A 15,701-nucleotide genomic window follows, 5' to 3' on the forward strand; every position below is an offset into this window, starting at 1 on the left:
GATTAAAATAGAGAATGTCAGGGCACTTGAGTGGCTCAGTTGGTGAAGTGTCCAACACCGGCTCAGGTCACGATCTCACAGTTTGTGAGTTTGAGCCCTTCACTGGGCTCGCTGCTGTCAGTGCAGAGCCTGCTCTGGATCTTCTGTTCCCCTCTCTCTCTCTGTCCCTCTCCCGCTCCCACTTGTGCTTATTCTCTCAAAAATAAACAAAACATTTTTTGAAAATTTAAAAAAAAAATAAAACAGAGAGTGTCTTAAAGCCCTTGGCAGTATGTCTAGGACACAACCATTTTAATTCACTGGGTCTCCCTGAATGCTGCCAAGAGAAGCTGATCTGAACTACCTTCAGCTGAAAGAGAAGACATCTTTGAAGACATGACTTCTTTGGAAGCTGCAGGTGGACCCTGGGAAGGGTACCACAGCCTCTTTCTCTTTGATTCTGGCTTCACAATTCTCCTTTTCCACAGACAGTCTTCCTCTGGCTTTCTGGATCACATGGAGGATGGAAAGTACCAACCCACTGTTCCCAAGGATCCTGAGGATAGATGGACTCTCTCCCAGGACTTCCATTTCCAAATCGGAAAGCAGAGAAACCAGTGAACCAGACTGGTCGGCTGCTGTCCCTCAGGACAATCACCTGTCACCAGAGGTTTAAGACTATTTTGCATGACGTGGATGCAAGAGACAGTTAGAGGCTTACTGTGGGCTGGGCACAGAGGCACACAGATCCCCACCAAAAGTGCAGTTCCTATTATCTACTGTCATTCTATTAACATCAAGACAACTTTCTCAGGTAAATAGATCAGCCACGTATTATGACTTGCTTTTTCTTAGGACAACCTTATCAACATAAAGTTGGCACACATTAAAACAACATGTTTACTGAGAAGTTTTGACATATGTATACACCTATGAGGTCACCACCACAATCAAGATACGGAAGAGACCCACCACCTGAAAAGTTCACCTGTTCTCCTTTGCAAACTCTCTCCCCCACCCCCTTTCACAGGCTACCGCTGATGTGCTTTCCATAATTCTAGATTAGTATTAATCTACTAGTATTAATTAGTATTCATTACACATTTTAGAGTTTTATATAAATGGAGTCATACAGTGCATACATTTTTATCTGGCTTCTTTCACTCAGTAGATATTTTGAGATTCTTCTCTGCTGCTGTTTATCAATAGAGTACTCCACCCCTCATATGTGGTTTTCCTTTTCTTCATGGTTTCAGTTACCATCAGTCAACCAAGGTCTGGAAATACATGATCCTCCTTCTGACATAATCATCAGAAGGTCAACAGTAGCCTCACACTACATCACTATGTGTACATCACTCGCCACACTTCACCTCCACGCAGGCATCTCATACCATCACAAGACAGGTGAGGGCAGTATAATAAGTTATTCTGAGACAGAGGCCATAGTCACATAATTTTTATTATGGCACATTGTTTTAACCATTGTATTTCATCACCGTTGTTGTTAATCTCTGATGATGCATAATTTATAAGTTAAATTTTATCATAGAAATGTGTGTATAGGAAAATATATAGTATATATAGACTTCATTACTATCCATGGCTTTAGGCATCCACTGAGCATCATGGAACACATCCTCCATGGGTAAGAGGGGAACTCTGTAGTCCATTCCATTTCATCCAATTTTATGGTTACACCACAATTTGTTGACTCATTCATCTATTGATGGGCTTTGACCCATTTTTTGGCTGTTATAGATAAAGCTGCTATGAACATCCATGTAAAAGTTTTGGTTTCCTGGATTTGCTATGTTTTATAATTTAGTGATTTTGACTCTGATTTATGTTATTTCCTTTCTGATTGTATTAGTTTTCATTTGCTCTTCTTTTCTAGTTTTAAGGTGGAAGCCAAGATCAGTATTTGAGACAATCTTTAATTTCTAATTGAGGTTTTTTAAGCAATAAATGCCCCTGCAAGCACTGTTTCTTTCTTAGATATTGTGCTTTCATTTTCATTCCATTCAAACTACCTTCTGGGGCACCTCAGTGGCTCAGTCGGTTAGGCATCTGACTCTTGGTTTTGGCTCAGGTCATGATCTCATGGTTTTATGAGTTTGAGCCCCACCCACATCGGGCTCTGTGCTGGCGGCTCAGAGCCAGCTTGCAATTCTCTCTCAAGAATCTAGGGATTCTCTCGCCCTAAACCCAGTAGAAGAAGAGAAATAGTAAAAATTAGAGCAGAAATAAACAACATAGAGACCAAAGAAACAATTGAACAGATCAATGAAACCAAGAGTTGGTTTTTTGAAAAAGTAAACAAAATTGACAAACCTCTAGCCAGACTTATCCAAAAGAAAAGAGAGAGCACCCAAATAGACAAAATTATGAATGAAAATGGACTTGTTACAACCAACCCCTCAGAAATACAAGCAATTATCAGGGAATACTATGAAAAATTATATGCCAACAAATTGGACAACTTAGAAGAAATGGACAAATTCCTAAACACACACTCACTACCAAAATTCACACGGGAAGAAATAGAAAACCTGAACAGACCCATAACGAGTGAAGAAATTGAATCAGTGATCAAAAATTTCCCAACAAATAAGAGCCCTGGACCTGATGGCTTCCCTGGGGAATTCTACCAGACATTTAAAACAGAATTAATCCCAATTCTTCTCAAGCTATTCCAAAAAATAGAAATCGAAGGAAAACTCCCGGACTCATTTTATGAAGCCAGCATCACTCTGATTCCCAAGCCAGACAGAGATCCAGCAAAAAAAGAGAACTACAGGCCAATATCCTTGATGAATACGGATGCAAAAATTCTCAACAAGATCCTTGCAAATCGAATCCAGCAGCATATCAAAAGAATCATCCACCAAGATCAAGTGGGATTCATTCCTGGGTTACAGGGCTGGTTCAACATTCGCAAATCAATCAATGTGATACATCATATCAATAAAAGAAATGATAAAAACCATATGATCCTGTCAATAGATGCAGAAAAAGCATTTGACAAAATACAGCATCCCTTCTTAATAAAGACTCTAGAGAAAGTTGGGATAGAAGGAACCTACTTAAACATCATCAAAGCCATCTATGAGAAGCCTTCAGCTAACATCATCCTCAACGGGGAAAAACTGAGAGCTTTCCCCCTGAGATCAGGAACACGACAGGGATGTCCACTCTCACCACTGCTGTTTAACATAGTGCTGGAAGTCCTAGCATCAGCCATCAGACACCAAAAGGAAATCAAAGGCATCAGAATTGGCAAAGAGGAAGTCAAACTTTCACTCTTCGCAGATGACATGATACTCTACATCGAAAACCCGACAGACTCCACCAGAAGCCTACTAGAACTGATCCAAGAATTCAGCCAAGTTGCAGGGTACAAAATCAACGTACAGAAATCGGTTGCATTTTTATACACCAACAATGAAGCAAGAGAAAGAGAAATCAAGAAACTGATCCCATTCACAATTGCACAACAAGCCATAAAATACCTCGGAATAAACCTAACCAAGGATACAAGAGATCTGTATGATGAAAACTATAGAAAACTTATGAAGGAAATAGAAGAAGACACAAAGAAATGGAAAAACATTCCATGCTCATGGATAGGAAGAATAAATATAGTTAAGATGTCATTACTACCTAAAGCACTCTACACATTCAATGCAATTCCCATCAAAATTGCACCAGCATACTTCTCAAAACTAGAACAAACTATCCAAAAATTTGTATGGAACCACAAAAGACCCTGAATAGCCAAAGTAATCCTGAAAAATAAAACCAAAACGGGAGGGATCACCATCCCAGACTTTAGCCTCTACTACAAAGCTGTCATCATCAAGACAGTATGGTGTTGGCACAAAAACAGACACATAGACCAATGGGACAGAATCGAGAACTCAGAAGTGGACCCAAAAGTGTACAGCCAACTAATCTTTGACAAAGCAGGAAAGAATATCCAATGGAAAAAAGACAGCCTTTTTAACAGATGGTGTTGGGAGAACTGGACAGCAACATGCAGAAGAATGAAACTAGATCATTTTCTCACACCATGCACAAAAATAAACTCAACATGGATAAAGGACCTGAACGTGAGACAGGAAACTATCAACACCCTAGAGGAGAAAGCAGGAAACAACCTACTTGACCTCCACCGCAGCAACTTCTTACTTGACACATCCCCAAAAGCAAGGGAATCAAGAGCAAAAATAAACTGTTGGGACCTCATCAAGATTAAAAGCTTCTGCACAGCCAAGGAAACAACCCAGAAAATTAATAGGCAACCAACGGAATGGGAAAAGATAGTTGCAAATGACATATCAGATAAAGGGTTAATATCAAGAATCTATAAGGAACTCACCAAACTACACGCCCGAAAAACAAACAACCCAGTGAAGAAATGGGCAGAAGATATGAACAGACACTTCTCCAAAGAGGACATCCAGATGGCCAACAGACACATGAAACGATGCTCAGCATCGCTCCTCATCAGGGAAGTACAAATCAAAACCACACTGAGATACCACCTCACGCCAGTCAGAGTGGCTAAAATGAGCAAATCAGAGAACTCTAGATGCTGGCGAGGATGTGGAGAAACGGGCACCCTCCTGCACTGTTGGTGGGAATGTAAACTGGTACAGCCCCTCTGGAAAACAGTGTGGAGGTTCCTCAGGAAACTAACAATAGAACTCCCCTAGGACCCAGCAATAGCACTGCTAGGAATTTACCCAAGGGACACAGGAGTGCTGATGCACAGGGGCACATGTACCCCAATGTTCATAGCAGCACTCTCAACAATAGCTAAAACATGGAAAGAGCCTAAGTGTCCATCAACAGATGAATGGATCAAGAAGATCCATTTGGTTTATCTATACCATGGAATACTACATGGCAATGAGAAACAATGAAATCTGGCCTGTGTAGCAACAAGGATGGACCTTGAGGGTGTTATACTGAGCGAAATAAGTCAGGCAGAGAAGGACAAATATCATATGTTTGCACGTATAGGAGGATTAGGAGGAACTTAACAGAGGACCAACCAGGAGAAGAAGGGGGAAATGGTGGGGGAAAGGGAGAGAGGCAAACCATGAGAGACTCTTGAATGCTGACAAAAACTGAGGACTGATGGATGTGGGGGGGAGGGGGGGATGGGAAGGAGGAGGGCACTTGTGGGGATGAGCACTGGGTGTTATGTGGAAACTAATTTGACAATAAACTATTTGTAAAAAAAAAAAAAAAAGAATCTAGGGATTCTCTCTCAAGACTCTCTCTGCCCTTCCCCCACGCACACAGTCTCTCTGTCTCTCTCAAAAATGAACTTTAAAAGAATACCTTCTAATTTTCCTTCTGCTTTTTCTTTTACACAGACTATTTAGAAGTGTGTTATTTACTATCCTAATATTTGGGGATTTCCTGGAGTTAGTGATTGCTAACTTAACTGCATTGCAGTCAAAGAACATATTTTATAGAAATTTATTTTTTAAAATTTCATCTGAGGGGTGCCTGGGTGGCTCAGTTGGTTAAGTATCTGACTTCAGCTCAGGTTGTCATCTTGTGGTCATGGGTTTGAGTCCCACATCAGGCTGTCTGCTGTTAGAGCCCACTTCGGACCCTCTGGCCCCCTTGCTCACTGCTCCTCCCCCACTCATGCACATGTTCTCTCTCTCAAAAGTAAACAAACATTAAAAAAATTTAAAATTCACCTCAGATTTGCTTCATTCCCCATAATATGGTTTATATTGGTAAGTTTCTGTGTGATTAAAAAGTATATGTGTTGTGCTATCGTTGGATTCAATGTTTCCTATTTAAATGTCGATGTGGTCAAATATTTAATAGTGTTGTTCAAATATCTTCTGTCCTTGCAGATTCTGTCTATTGCTAATTAATAAAAAAGGGATATTGAAATCTCTAATGATAAATTTTGATTTGTCTCTCCTTGAGGTTTTACTGTTGTTTTTTGTTATTTAAATTGAAATTAGTTAACATACAGTGTAGTCTTGGCTTCAGGAGTAGAATCCAGTGATTCATCACTTACATAGGACACCCGGTGCTCATCCTGACAAGTGCTTTCCTTGATGCCCATCCCCTATCTAGCCCATCCCCCCACCCACCTCCCCTCCAGCAACCCTGTTTGTTCTCTGTATTTAAGAGTTTCTTATGGTTTGCTTATGGTGTGTGTGCATATGTATGTATATATATATACCACATCTTCTTTATCCATTCATCAGTTGATGGACATTTGGGCTCTTTCCATTATTTGGCTATGACTGGATTTTACTTCGTGTATTTTGAAGTGTTGGTATAACAGACATAAAAAGGGATATTGAAATCTCCAGTGATAAATTTTGATTTGTCTGTTTCTCCTTGAAGTTTTACTGTTGTTTTTTGTTACAGTCAATATCTTCTGAATTAAATGACTTTTTTATATTATGAAATGAATTTTAGCCCTGGTAATATTCTTTGCTATGAAATACACTTTGATATTAATGTACTTACTCTAGATTTCTTTTGAAGTTTTGATTAAATTTATTTGATTTGATGATATTTTCCCAACCTGTTACCTTTAACATATCTGCATCTTTATATTTAAAGTACACTTCAGGATGTCAGGGTGGCTCATTCAGTTAAGCATCTGACTGTTGATTTACACTCAGGTCATGATCTCACAGTTAATGGGATCAAATCCCATGCTAACAGTGCAGAGCTTGCTTGAGATTCTCTTTTCCCCTCTCTCTCTGACCCTCCCCCACTCATGTGCACACTCCCTTTCACTTTCCCTCTACCAAAATAAATAAATATTTTTTATTTTTTTAAAAATAATGTATACTTCTTTTAAGCAGTATTCAAATCTAATCTAGCAATTGCTGCCTAAAAATTCAGATAATTGGAACATTTATATTTAATGTGAATATTGGTATGGTTAGGTTTAAATTCATCATCTTATTTTATTTCTAGATCACCATCTATTATTTTGTTCCTTTTTCCTATTATTTAATTATTTGTTTAGAATTGAGATTTTTTTGAATGATTCCATTTTCTTCTCCTTTATTAGCTTATTAGCCATGATTCTCTGTTCTGCTATTTTAGTGGTTGCTGTACATTTTATATATGCATCTGTAACTTATCACAATCTATATTCAGGCAATATTATGTAACTTCACATATAAGGAAAGAACCTTACAATATTAAACTTCCACATTTTTACTCCAGGCCTTAATGCTATTAATTGTCATACATTTTATTTAGATATATGTTACAAACTCCACAAGTCATTATTATTATTTTTGTTTAAATAGCCAAGTGTCTTTTAAAAGATTGTAAATACCAAAATATTATTATTTAAAGCAATCTATTGATTTCCAGTGGCATTTTAAATACCAAAAGAAATATGATTTAAAGCCTTCTACAGATTTCCAATGGCATTTTTCTAAATGCTAATTTAGAATCCTAAAATTCTTATGAACCATAAAAGACCAAAACAATCTTGAGAAAGAACAAAGCCAGAGGTATCATGCTCCCTGATTTCAAACTATACTACAAAGCTACAGTAATCCAAAAAGTATGGTACTGACACAAAAACAGACACATAGATCAATAGAATAGAACAGAGAGCCCAGAAAGAAACCCATGCATTTATGGTCAATTAATCTATCACAAAGGAGACAAAAATATACAAAGGGGAAAAGGAAATCTCTTGAATAAATGGTGCTGGGAAAACTGGAAAGCCACACGCAAAAGAGTAAAACTGGACCACTTTTCTTACACCGTATCAACATACCAAAATCAACTCAAAATGAATGAAGGACTTGAATGTAAGACCTGAAGCCATTAAACTCCTAGAAGAAAACATAACAACACTCCTAGAAAAAAAGAAAAACCATAGGCAGTAAGCTCTCTGACATTTGTCTTAGCAAGATTTTTTTTGGGCCAGTCTCCTCATATAAGGACAAGAAAACCTAAAATAAACAAATGAGACCACATCAAACTAAAAAGCTACTGCACGGTGAAAGAAACCATTAACAAAAATGAAAAGGCAACCCACTGAACGGGAAAAGGTGTTTGCAGGTCAAACATCTGATAAGGGTTAATATCCAAAGTATATAAAGAACTCACAGCACATAATATCAAACACCAACAAACACACAAAAAAATAATCTGATTAAAGATTGGGCAGGCATTTTTCCAAAGACATGCAGATGACCGACAGGTATATGAAAAGATGCTCAACATCATTAATCACCAAGGAAATGAGGTATCACCTCACACTGCTCAGATTTTCTACTATAAAACAGACAAGAAATATTAACTGTTGGCATTGATGTAGAGAAAAGGGAACCCTCGTGTTCCGTTGGTGGGAATATAAAGTGGCGTAGCCACCAGGGAAAACCATATGGTGCTCAAAAAGTTTAAAACAGAACCACCATACAATCCAATACTTCTACTTGAGGATATTTATCTGAAACAAAAACAAAAATGCCAATTCAGAGAGATATATGCACCCCCATGTTCCCTTCAGTGCTACTTACAATAGCCAAGATACGGAAGCAACCTATGTGTCCATAGATATCGGGATAAAGAATATACGGGGGCGGGGGGAGGGGGGGCGGTGTGAATGTGTGTGTACGAAATAGAACATTACTCAGACATAAGAAAAATGAAATCTTGCCACTTCAGACAACACAGACAGATCTAGAGTGTATTATGCTAAATGAAATATGTCAGAGAAAGACAGACACCACAGCAGTTTACTTACCTGTGGAATCTAAAAAACAGAACAAAAGAACAAACAAAACGAAACAGAAATAGACTTATGGATACAGAAAGCAAACTGTTGGTTACCAGAGCAGGGAGGTGAAGGTGAACCAGGTGAAGGGGATTAAGAGGTACAGACTTCCAGTTATAAAATGAATAAGTCATGGGAATATAATTCAGCACACAGGGAACAGTCAGTAATATTGCAATAACGTTGTATGACGATGATGGTAACTAGACTTACCAGGGAGATTGTTTTTTAATGTATAAAAGTATCAAATCACTGAAATTAACAGGATATTATATGTCAATTATACTCGAATCCTAGAAAAATGTAATTTCTTTACCCATGTAGTTACCATGGTCCTTCTTCTCTTTGAGTAGATCTAAGACTCCATTAGGAGCCGTTTGTCTTCCGATTGTAGAACTTTCTTGATTTCTACAAGCACAGGTCAGGCGCTGATCAACTCTTTCAGCTTCGATGTGTCCAAAAAAGCCTTTCCTTCACCTTTATTTTTGACAAATACTTCTACTGGATACAGACTTCTAGATTTACAAGTGACATTTCCTTTCAGTACTTTAAAGATGTTGCTTCTCTGTTTCCTCACGTTGATTCTGAAGGGAAATCAGCCATTGTGTTTATTTTCGTTCTTCCCTGTGTAACGTGTCTTTCTCCTCTGGCCATTTCTAACATTTTGTCTGGAGACTGGTCCTGAGGAATCGGATTCCAATGGGCCTCGGGGGAATCTTCTTCGTGTACCGTGTGCTTGGGGTTTGCCGAGCTCCTTGGATCTCTGAGTGTATAGTTTTTGTCAAATTTGAAAATTTTTAGTCAGTATTTCAACTCTTCATTGATTTTGTTTGTTTGTTTTCCCATCTGTTCCTTTGGGGACTCCATTTGTATATGATGCTACCTGAAATATTTTTTCACTTCTTTTGGAATAGATTTTATTTTCTAGAGCCGTTTTTACCTGAAATGTTTTTTCACTTCTTTTGGGTAGATTTTATTTTTTAGAGCCATTTTTAGGTTTACAGAAAGTACACAGTGTTCCCATACACTCTCTTCACCCACCCCTGCAGTCTCATTATTAGCAAGTTGCATTCATGTTATATGTTTGTTACAATTTGTGAATCAGTATTTATACATTCTTATTAATTAAAGCTCATAGTTTACATGAAGATTCCTTCTGTGCTGAAGAATGTCATGTAGGGGGCACCTGGGTGGCTCAATTTGGGAAGCATCCGACTCTTGATTCTACTCGGGTCATGTTCTCACGGTTCATGAGTTTGAGCCCCACATTGGGCTCTGCGCTGACAATGGGGAACCTGCTTGGGATCCTCTCTCCCTCTCTCTCTCTGCCCCTCCCCTACTCACACGTGCATGAGCGCTCTTTCTCGCTCTCTCTCTCTCTCTCAAAATAAATAAACTTAAAAAAAAAAAAGAATGCCATGTAGTCACCATTAAGGTATCATCCAGAGGTTTCACTGCCTTAAAAACATCCTGTTATCCACTTATTCATCCCTCCTTTCCTCCCCTGGCGCCTCTGGAAACCACTGAACTTTTTATTATCTCTATAGTTTCATCCTTTCCAGAATGCATATGAGTGGGAATCCTACAGTTTTAACCTTTTCTGATTGGCTTCTTTCATTTCATGAGACACATTTAAGGTTCTTCCATGTCTTTTCATAACTTGGTAGCTTGTTTCTTTACGGTGCTAAATAATATTCCATTATATAGATTTACCAGAGTTTGTTTACTATTAAAGAAAAAAATTAAAATTATTCTGATGCTTGTTAAAACGTAAAGGAAGACTTTATTCAGGGCTGTTGTAATAGGACTTGTGACTATTCCAACAGGGGAGAGAAATTTTTCTCAACTCCAAGTATAGCAAGGAGATGTGGGGATTTCTAGCCAAAGGGCAGAGGGAGGGGGTCAGTGGATAGAAGATTACCAAGAGGAGACATCATGGCTGAAGGCAAGACAGACTCACACATCAAAGTAAGAATGAGCAACTTGATCAGGTGTCAGAATGGCCGGATGTCAAAGGGAGGGGAGGACCGAGTAGGAGTCTTACTAAAGCTGGGCTGGGGAAGGATAGGCAGAAGGTCAAGGTCAAGGAGCCTGACTAAAGTCACGCAGAGTCTTGGTATTACCCATTTGCATACTTAAGGACCTCTTTGTTGCTTCCAATTTGGGCAATTATGAATAAAGTTGCTAAACAAGTTTGAGTCCCGGTTTCTGTGTCCTCCATCTGGGGACGTGAGGTAGTGCCCGGGAGCCATCACAGGGCTCAGCTGCTTTCTCCTGCTTCACGAGGATCGCTTTCCTCCACAGCCTGATGGTGGATCTGGACAACTATGGCTCTAACATGTCTTGTCTGCTTCTTATTGTTTCAGATAACGGGGTGCATTCGACCCCTGACAGTCCACGTTGGCCACAAGCAGAGGTTGCGATCAGACGCTATGAACCGCCATAAAGGAAGGAGGAAACAATCACTAGAATTTTTCTTTTACTTGGCCAAGGTCATAGTGCTGACTATTTACTAGGGGTCATGGGCGAGGCCACGGGGGTTGCTGCCGTGTTCCTGTCCTTGGAACAGAAAAGGGAAGAAGATCTTTGATGTGCAAGGTGACCAGCCTTGCTGATTCATGTGATATGGGGATAGGAAAAGATAGGATAAAATAGGCAGATAGAGAAGGATTAGGACCTGAGGTCCCTGGGGGGAAAGACATATTTTGGAACAATGCTGGGAGTGTCTGACCACAGAAACTGCCCCTCCCCTAGGCATAAGGTTCCTCTTAAGAATGTAAGAGACCCCACCTACTCCCCTTCAGGTTTCCCTCAGGAATGTGACAAAAGACCTAAGTATGGCCATAGGCCACCCCTCATACAATGGAAATGAGCCAATCAGGAATGGACCACCCAGCCCTTGGAGCTATCAAGCCATTAAGCTTGGAACCTGAGAAGGAAGCAGGGGGAAGGGGAAAGGGAGGGCTGACCAGAACCTTCTAAAACAAGGACCCTTGCCTATAGTCCTCAGGCATTCACTTTCAAAGGACCCTTCTCTGTAAAGAGAGCTTTCCTACTATCCTTACTTTCTAAACTTCTAATAAACGTGTGCCTGCCACTCATTTTGTGTCCCCTTCTTCATTCTTTGAAGCAGCGAAACAATGAATCCTGGGTACTGAGGTAAAAAAATTCCTACTGTGGGGACACCGAGACCTAAGTCAAAGTCACTGAAAACCATGAAGAACGAGAATTCCCTGAGCCACCAACGGAGAGATTCTGAGGCCATTTTACCTAATGGATTATTCCATGAAAATCCCAACCCCGATCTGGAGGGACACTGGGGCACGTAGGAAGACCTGATGTGAGATGCCACCCCACGGGCCAGCCCCCATTCTGCTCAACTCTACACTATAGCTGTCACTGGGTAGCGTGACGGGTCACCCACCACCTGCTCTTACAAGCAGCCACCCAGTTCTTTACCAGCATCTACATAAACATGGTGAAACCGACTGTCAAGCGTCCGATAAAAGAATCTGAACGACTATTACAGTCATCATGTCTTCACAACAAGAAGTAAAATCAAATGGGAAAATAAATGTCATTTGGGCAACATGAGTGTCCGTCTCGTCACATGGGCGCAGCAATCACGTGTCTGCTGCACGTGTGCTCAGTACGAGTCGATGTCAGGAATATGAGCACGGGAGCGGCAAGAACGTACGTATGCAGAGTCAGAAGGTGGCACCAACAAGATGATGCAACTTCCACCCCCCCCAACACGTTCAGTGGCACCCAAAAGCAATCCATTCCACGACAAATTTCGAAAATGACAGGAGGAAGCACTTAACTCCTTGACCTGACGGGACACCCGAGACAGAAATCGCAGATTAACACACACGCAAGCATAGCCGTCTGAAGTTCCAGGTTCTTCTCTAAGCGGCACTTTGTAGACTGTAAATATGCTTCCGTGACACACTGTGAACATTTTCAGCCTGCCAAGTAAAAGGCACTCACTATGTCCTCCTGACTGTCAGATTTAGAGGTCTCCCTGCAAATTGCATTTATTTTAATTATTCAGGGTATCAACTTTTCATAAACTGCTGATTAAAGCCCATCTTTTTCTTCCTTTCTTAAGCACGCTCTCGCTCAGGTGCTGGGATTCATGAGCGTGTCACAGAGATGAAAATAGAGTTGGGAAAATGACTCGCTAGCAGAATGAACTGTAGTTTAACGTCTGATTGCTTACATCAAAGAGATCATATGCACGAATTCAGAAACACTTCTTAATTTGCTCGTGTTGTGAAGTTTTCAAGCAGCATCTTGCTACAGAACTTACAACCAAGCTCCCCCAGCTACCTGGGGCATAAGACAACAGTCAGAGTCACATTCTCCTTGTCCGGACATTATAGTGTGTCCATCTACCATAGGATTTGTAAGGCGAAGCTTAAAAGAAATTTAAAAGGCTGTTTGCTAACTAGAGCCTAGCTGTGAGTTGGTTTTTCGGGGCTTTGTTCAATCTGTAAAATGACGCAATACGTCCAGTATGTATGACTTTTTCATGTCTGGGAATCTCAGACTCTGTTCCTCAGCTGACTTATAAAAATGTAATTGGGCCACCTGGGTGGCTCAGTGGGCTAAGCATCTGACTTCGGCTTATATCGTGATCTCGCAGTTCGTGAGTTCGAGGCCCACATCAGGCTCTCTGCTGTCTGTGCAGAGCCCACGTCAGGTCCTCTATCCCTTCTCTCTCTCTGCCCCTCCCCTCCCTTGAAAATAAACATTTAAAATGTATATGTATATATATTAAATATATACATGCATATATATGTGTTATCTGTTTATGTATATATATGCATATGTGTATATACACACATATATATTATATATGCTAAGTTATATATGTTATATGTATATATATGTGTATATACATATGTTGGTAAAAGGAATACAGTCAATTCAGGATTTATTCACTGACAACAACCCAGCAACGTGTGACACACTCAAAAAAGTTTAAAATGATCCTTTTTTAATTTCACAAGGAATACACGATTAGACCTGTTGTGTTTCATTACAAGTCACCCCACACCTGGATGCCAAAGTTGTATTCCACTTCTGCTGTGGTCCCTCCTCCCTCCCCTTCTCCTCCTGGGCCCCCACACTGCCTGCCTCTAGGGGAGGAAAGAGCAGAGACAGGGCAGGAAGCAAACACAGTGGCGCTGAGGCACGGAAAGTCCGAGTCAGAGTATCAGTCAGTCAGAATCCAATCCACGTGCAGGACAACTTGAACTTTACGCACTTGCTCTGACTGACTTCACGTCTCAGCTCCAGAGACACAAGGCATTTTGAAAGCCAGTGAAGGGATGCTCTGACGTCCCCCGAGAAGCTGTCAGCAGTGCCAGAATGGACCCACGACAGGGTGTTCATGGGTTCTCAGCTGGTGGCGGTGTGCAATTTGTCATCGCCCGCCCCCGCGCCCCGCCCCCCAAGCAGGCACAGAAGGAACAAAGCAGAGGAAATGTACTCACCAGCCTTGATGTGGACATCCTGACTTCTAATTTTCCCTGAAGGATTTTCAGCTGTGCAATAATAAGTATTATCATGGATTAAGGTACTAAAGCTTGAAGGAGGGAAGGGGAAAATTTGGAGAGTGCCGTTGGGGTGGACGTGGCGGATCCCGGGGACATCGTAGATCTCCTCGCCCGTTGCTAGGTACCATCTGAGAGACACAGGAGGGACGCCTGCAGCGGGGCAGGGCACCAGGGTCCCCGTGGTGCTCGCAAACACTACCTCTTGCAGAGATGCATTGACAAAGTAGAGGCTGGAGTGAAGGTCCTCACTGAAAACTACAAGAAGACAACACAACAATTGGTCAGGAAGGTGCACTCTCTGAACTTGGCCTTCAAGCAGCCTGGCCTCAGAAGGTTGTTTTGAGAAACAATCGCCAGGTTTGACTAAAATGAAATCATTCAAAAGTGCTCAACTACGGTCAGGGAGGCTGGTTCTAACGAATAAGGTATCAGCTTCGCTTCACACCGTGTACACACCGTGTACACACAGTTAACATCCTGGATCTTCACCCGTAATTGATTACTTACCAGCCCGTTCCCTGTGCCCTGCTCTGTCTCCACAGTAATGACCACTACTGCGAGTCATGCTCTGTGTTTTGTATTCCTCTTTTGTTTGTCTCCCCTCTAAAACATACGACCCCTGGGGCGCCTGGGTGGCTTAGTCGGTTAAGCGTCCGACTTTCGCTTAGGTCCTGATCTCGCGGTTCGTGGGTTCGAGCCCCGCGTCGGGCTCTGTGCTGACTGCCAGCTCAGAGCCTGGAGCCTGTTTCAGTCTGTGACTCCCTCTCTCTCTGACCCTCCCCTGCTCACGCTGTCTCTCTCTCTCTCTCTCTCCTAGAAATAAAACATTAAAAAAAAAATTTAAAAAAAAAATAAAGAAAAAAATAAAACATACGACCCCTGAGAAAAGTGTCAGGATTCGCTCACACTGTCACCTAGAGTGCAGAGACTGATACCCAGCGGGCACTCAATAAGCACAAGCTAAAAGGATGAACGACTACATCCAGTTGCTAAGGCTAAATTGCTCTGGTTGGGAGGTACACCGAGACATATTCTTGAGTGAAATTAGTCACAATTTTTACAAATTAAAATATACGTTTGTCTGTAAAACATTTTTAAAAAGCATGACTGGTTTTCTACAAATAGCATCAAATCAACAGTGCATTTTTTTAATGTTTTAATGTTTATTTCTCTTTGAGAGAGAGAAAGAGAGCGCGACAGAGCATGAGTGGGGGAGGGGTAGAGAGAGACACACAAAGAAATCCAAAGCAGGCTCCAGGCTCTGAGCTGTCAGCACAGAGCCTGACACGGGGCTCGAACTCACAAGCTATGAGGTCATGACCTGAGCCAAAGTTGGACATTTAACTGACTGAGCC

At 41.1% G+C, this 15,701-nt stretch overlaps 1 protein-coding gene across 1 annotated transcript in view; it reads right to left on the reverse strand.

Annotated features, from left to right (window-relative positions):
* The window catches only part of DSCAM (DS cell adhesion molecule), a 627,938-nt gene extending 613,027 nt beyond the window's left edge, over window positions 1-14,911 (reverse strand). The window contains exons 1-2 of the mRNA XM_039229776.1: window positions 14,854-14,911; window positions 14,284-14,601 (exon numbers count right to left, since the gene is read on the reverse strand). Coding sequence (XP_039085707.1) covers window positions 14,284-14,601; window positions 14,854-14,911 — 376 coding nt within the window. The remainder of the gene's footprint in view (window positions 1-14,283; window positions 14,602-14,853) is intronic.
* Window positions 14,912-15,701: the final 790 nt, after the last annotated feature.

The sequence above is a fragment of the Hyaena hyaena genome, unplaced genomic scaffold (assembly GCF_003009895.1).
Source record: "Hyaena hyaena isolate Hyena2069 unplaced genomic scaffold, ASM300989v1 scaffold_2, whole genome shotgun sequence".
Classification (NCBI taxonomy): domain Eukaryota; kingdom Metazoa; phylum Chordata; class Mammalia; order Carnivora; family Hyaenidae; genus Hyaena; species Hyaena hyaena.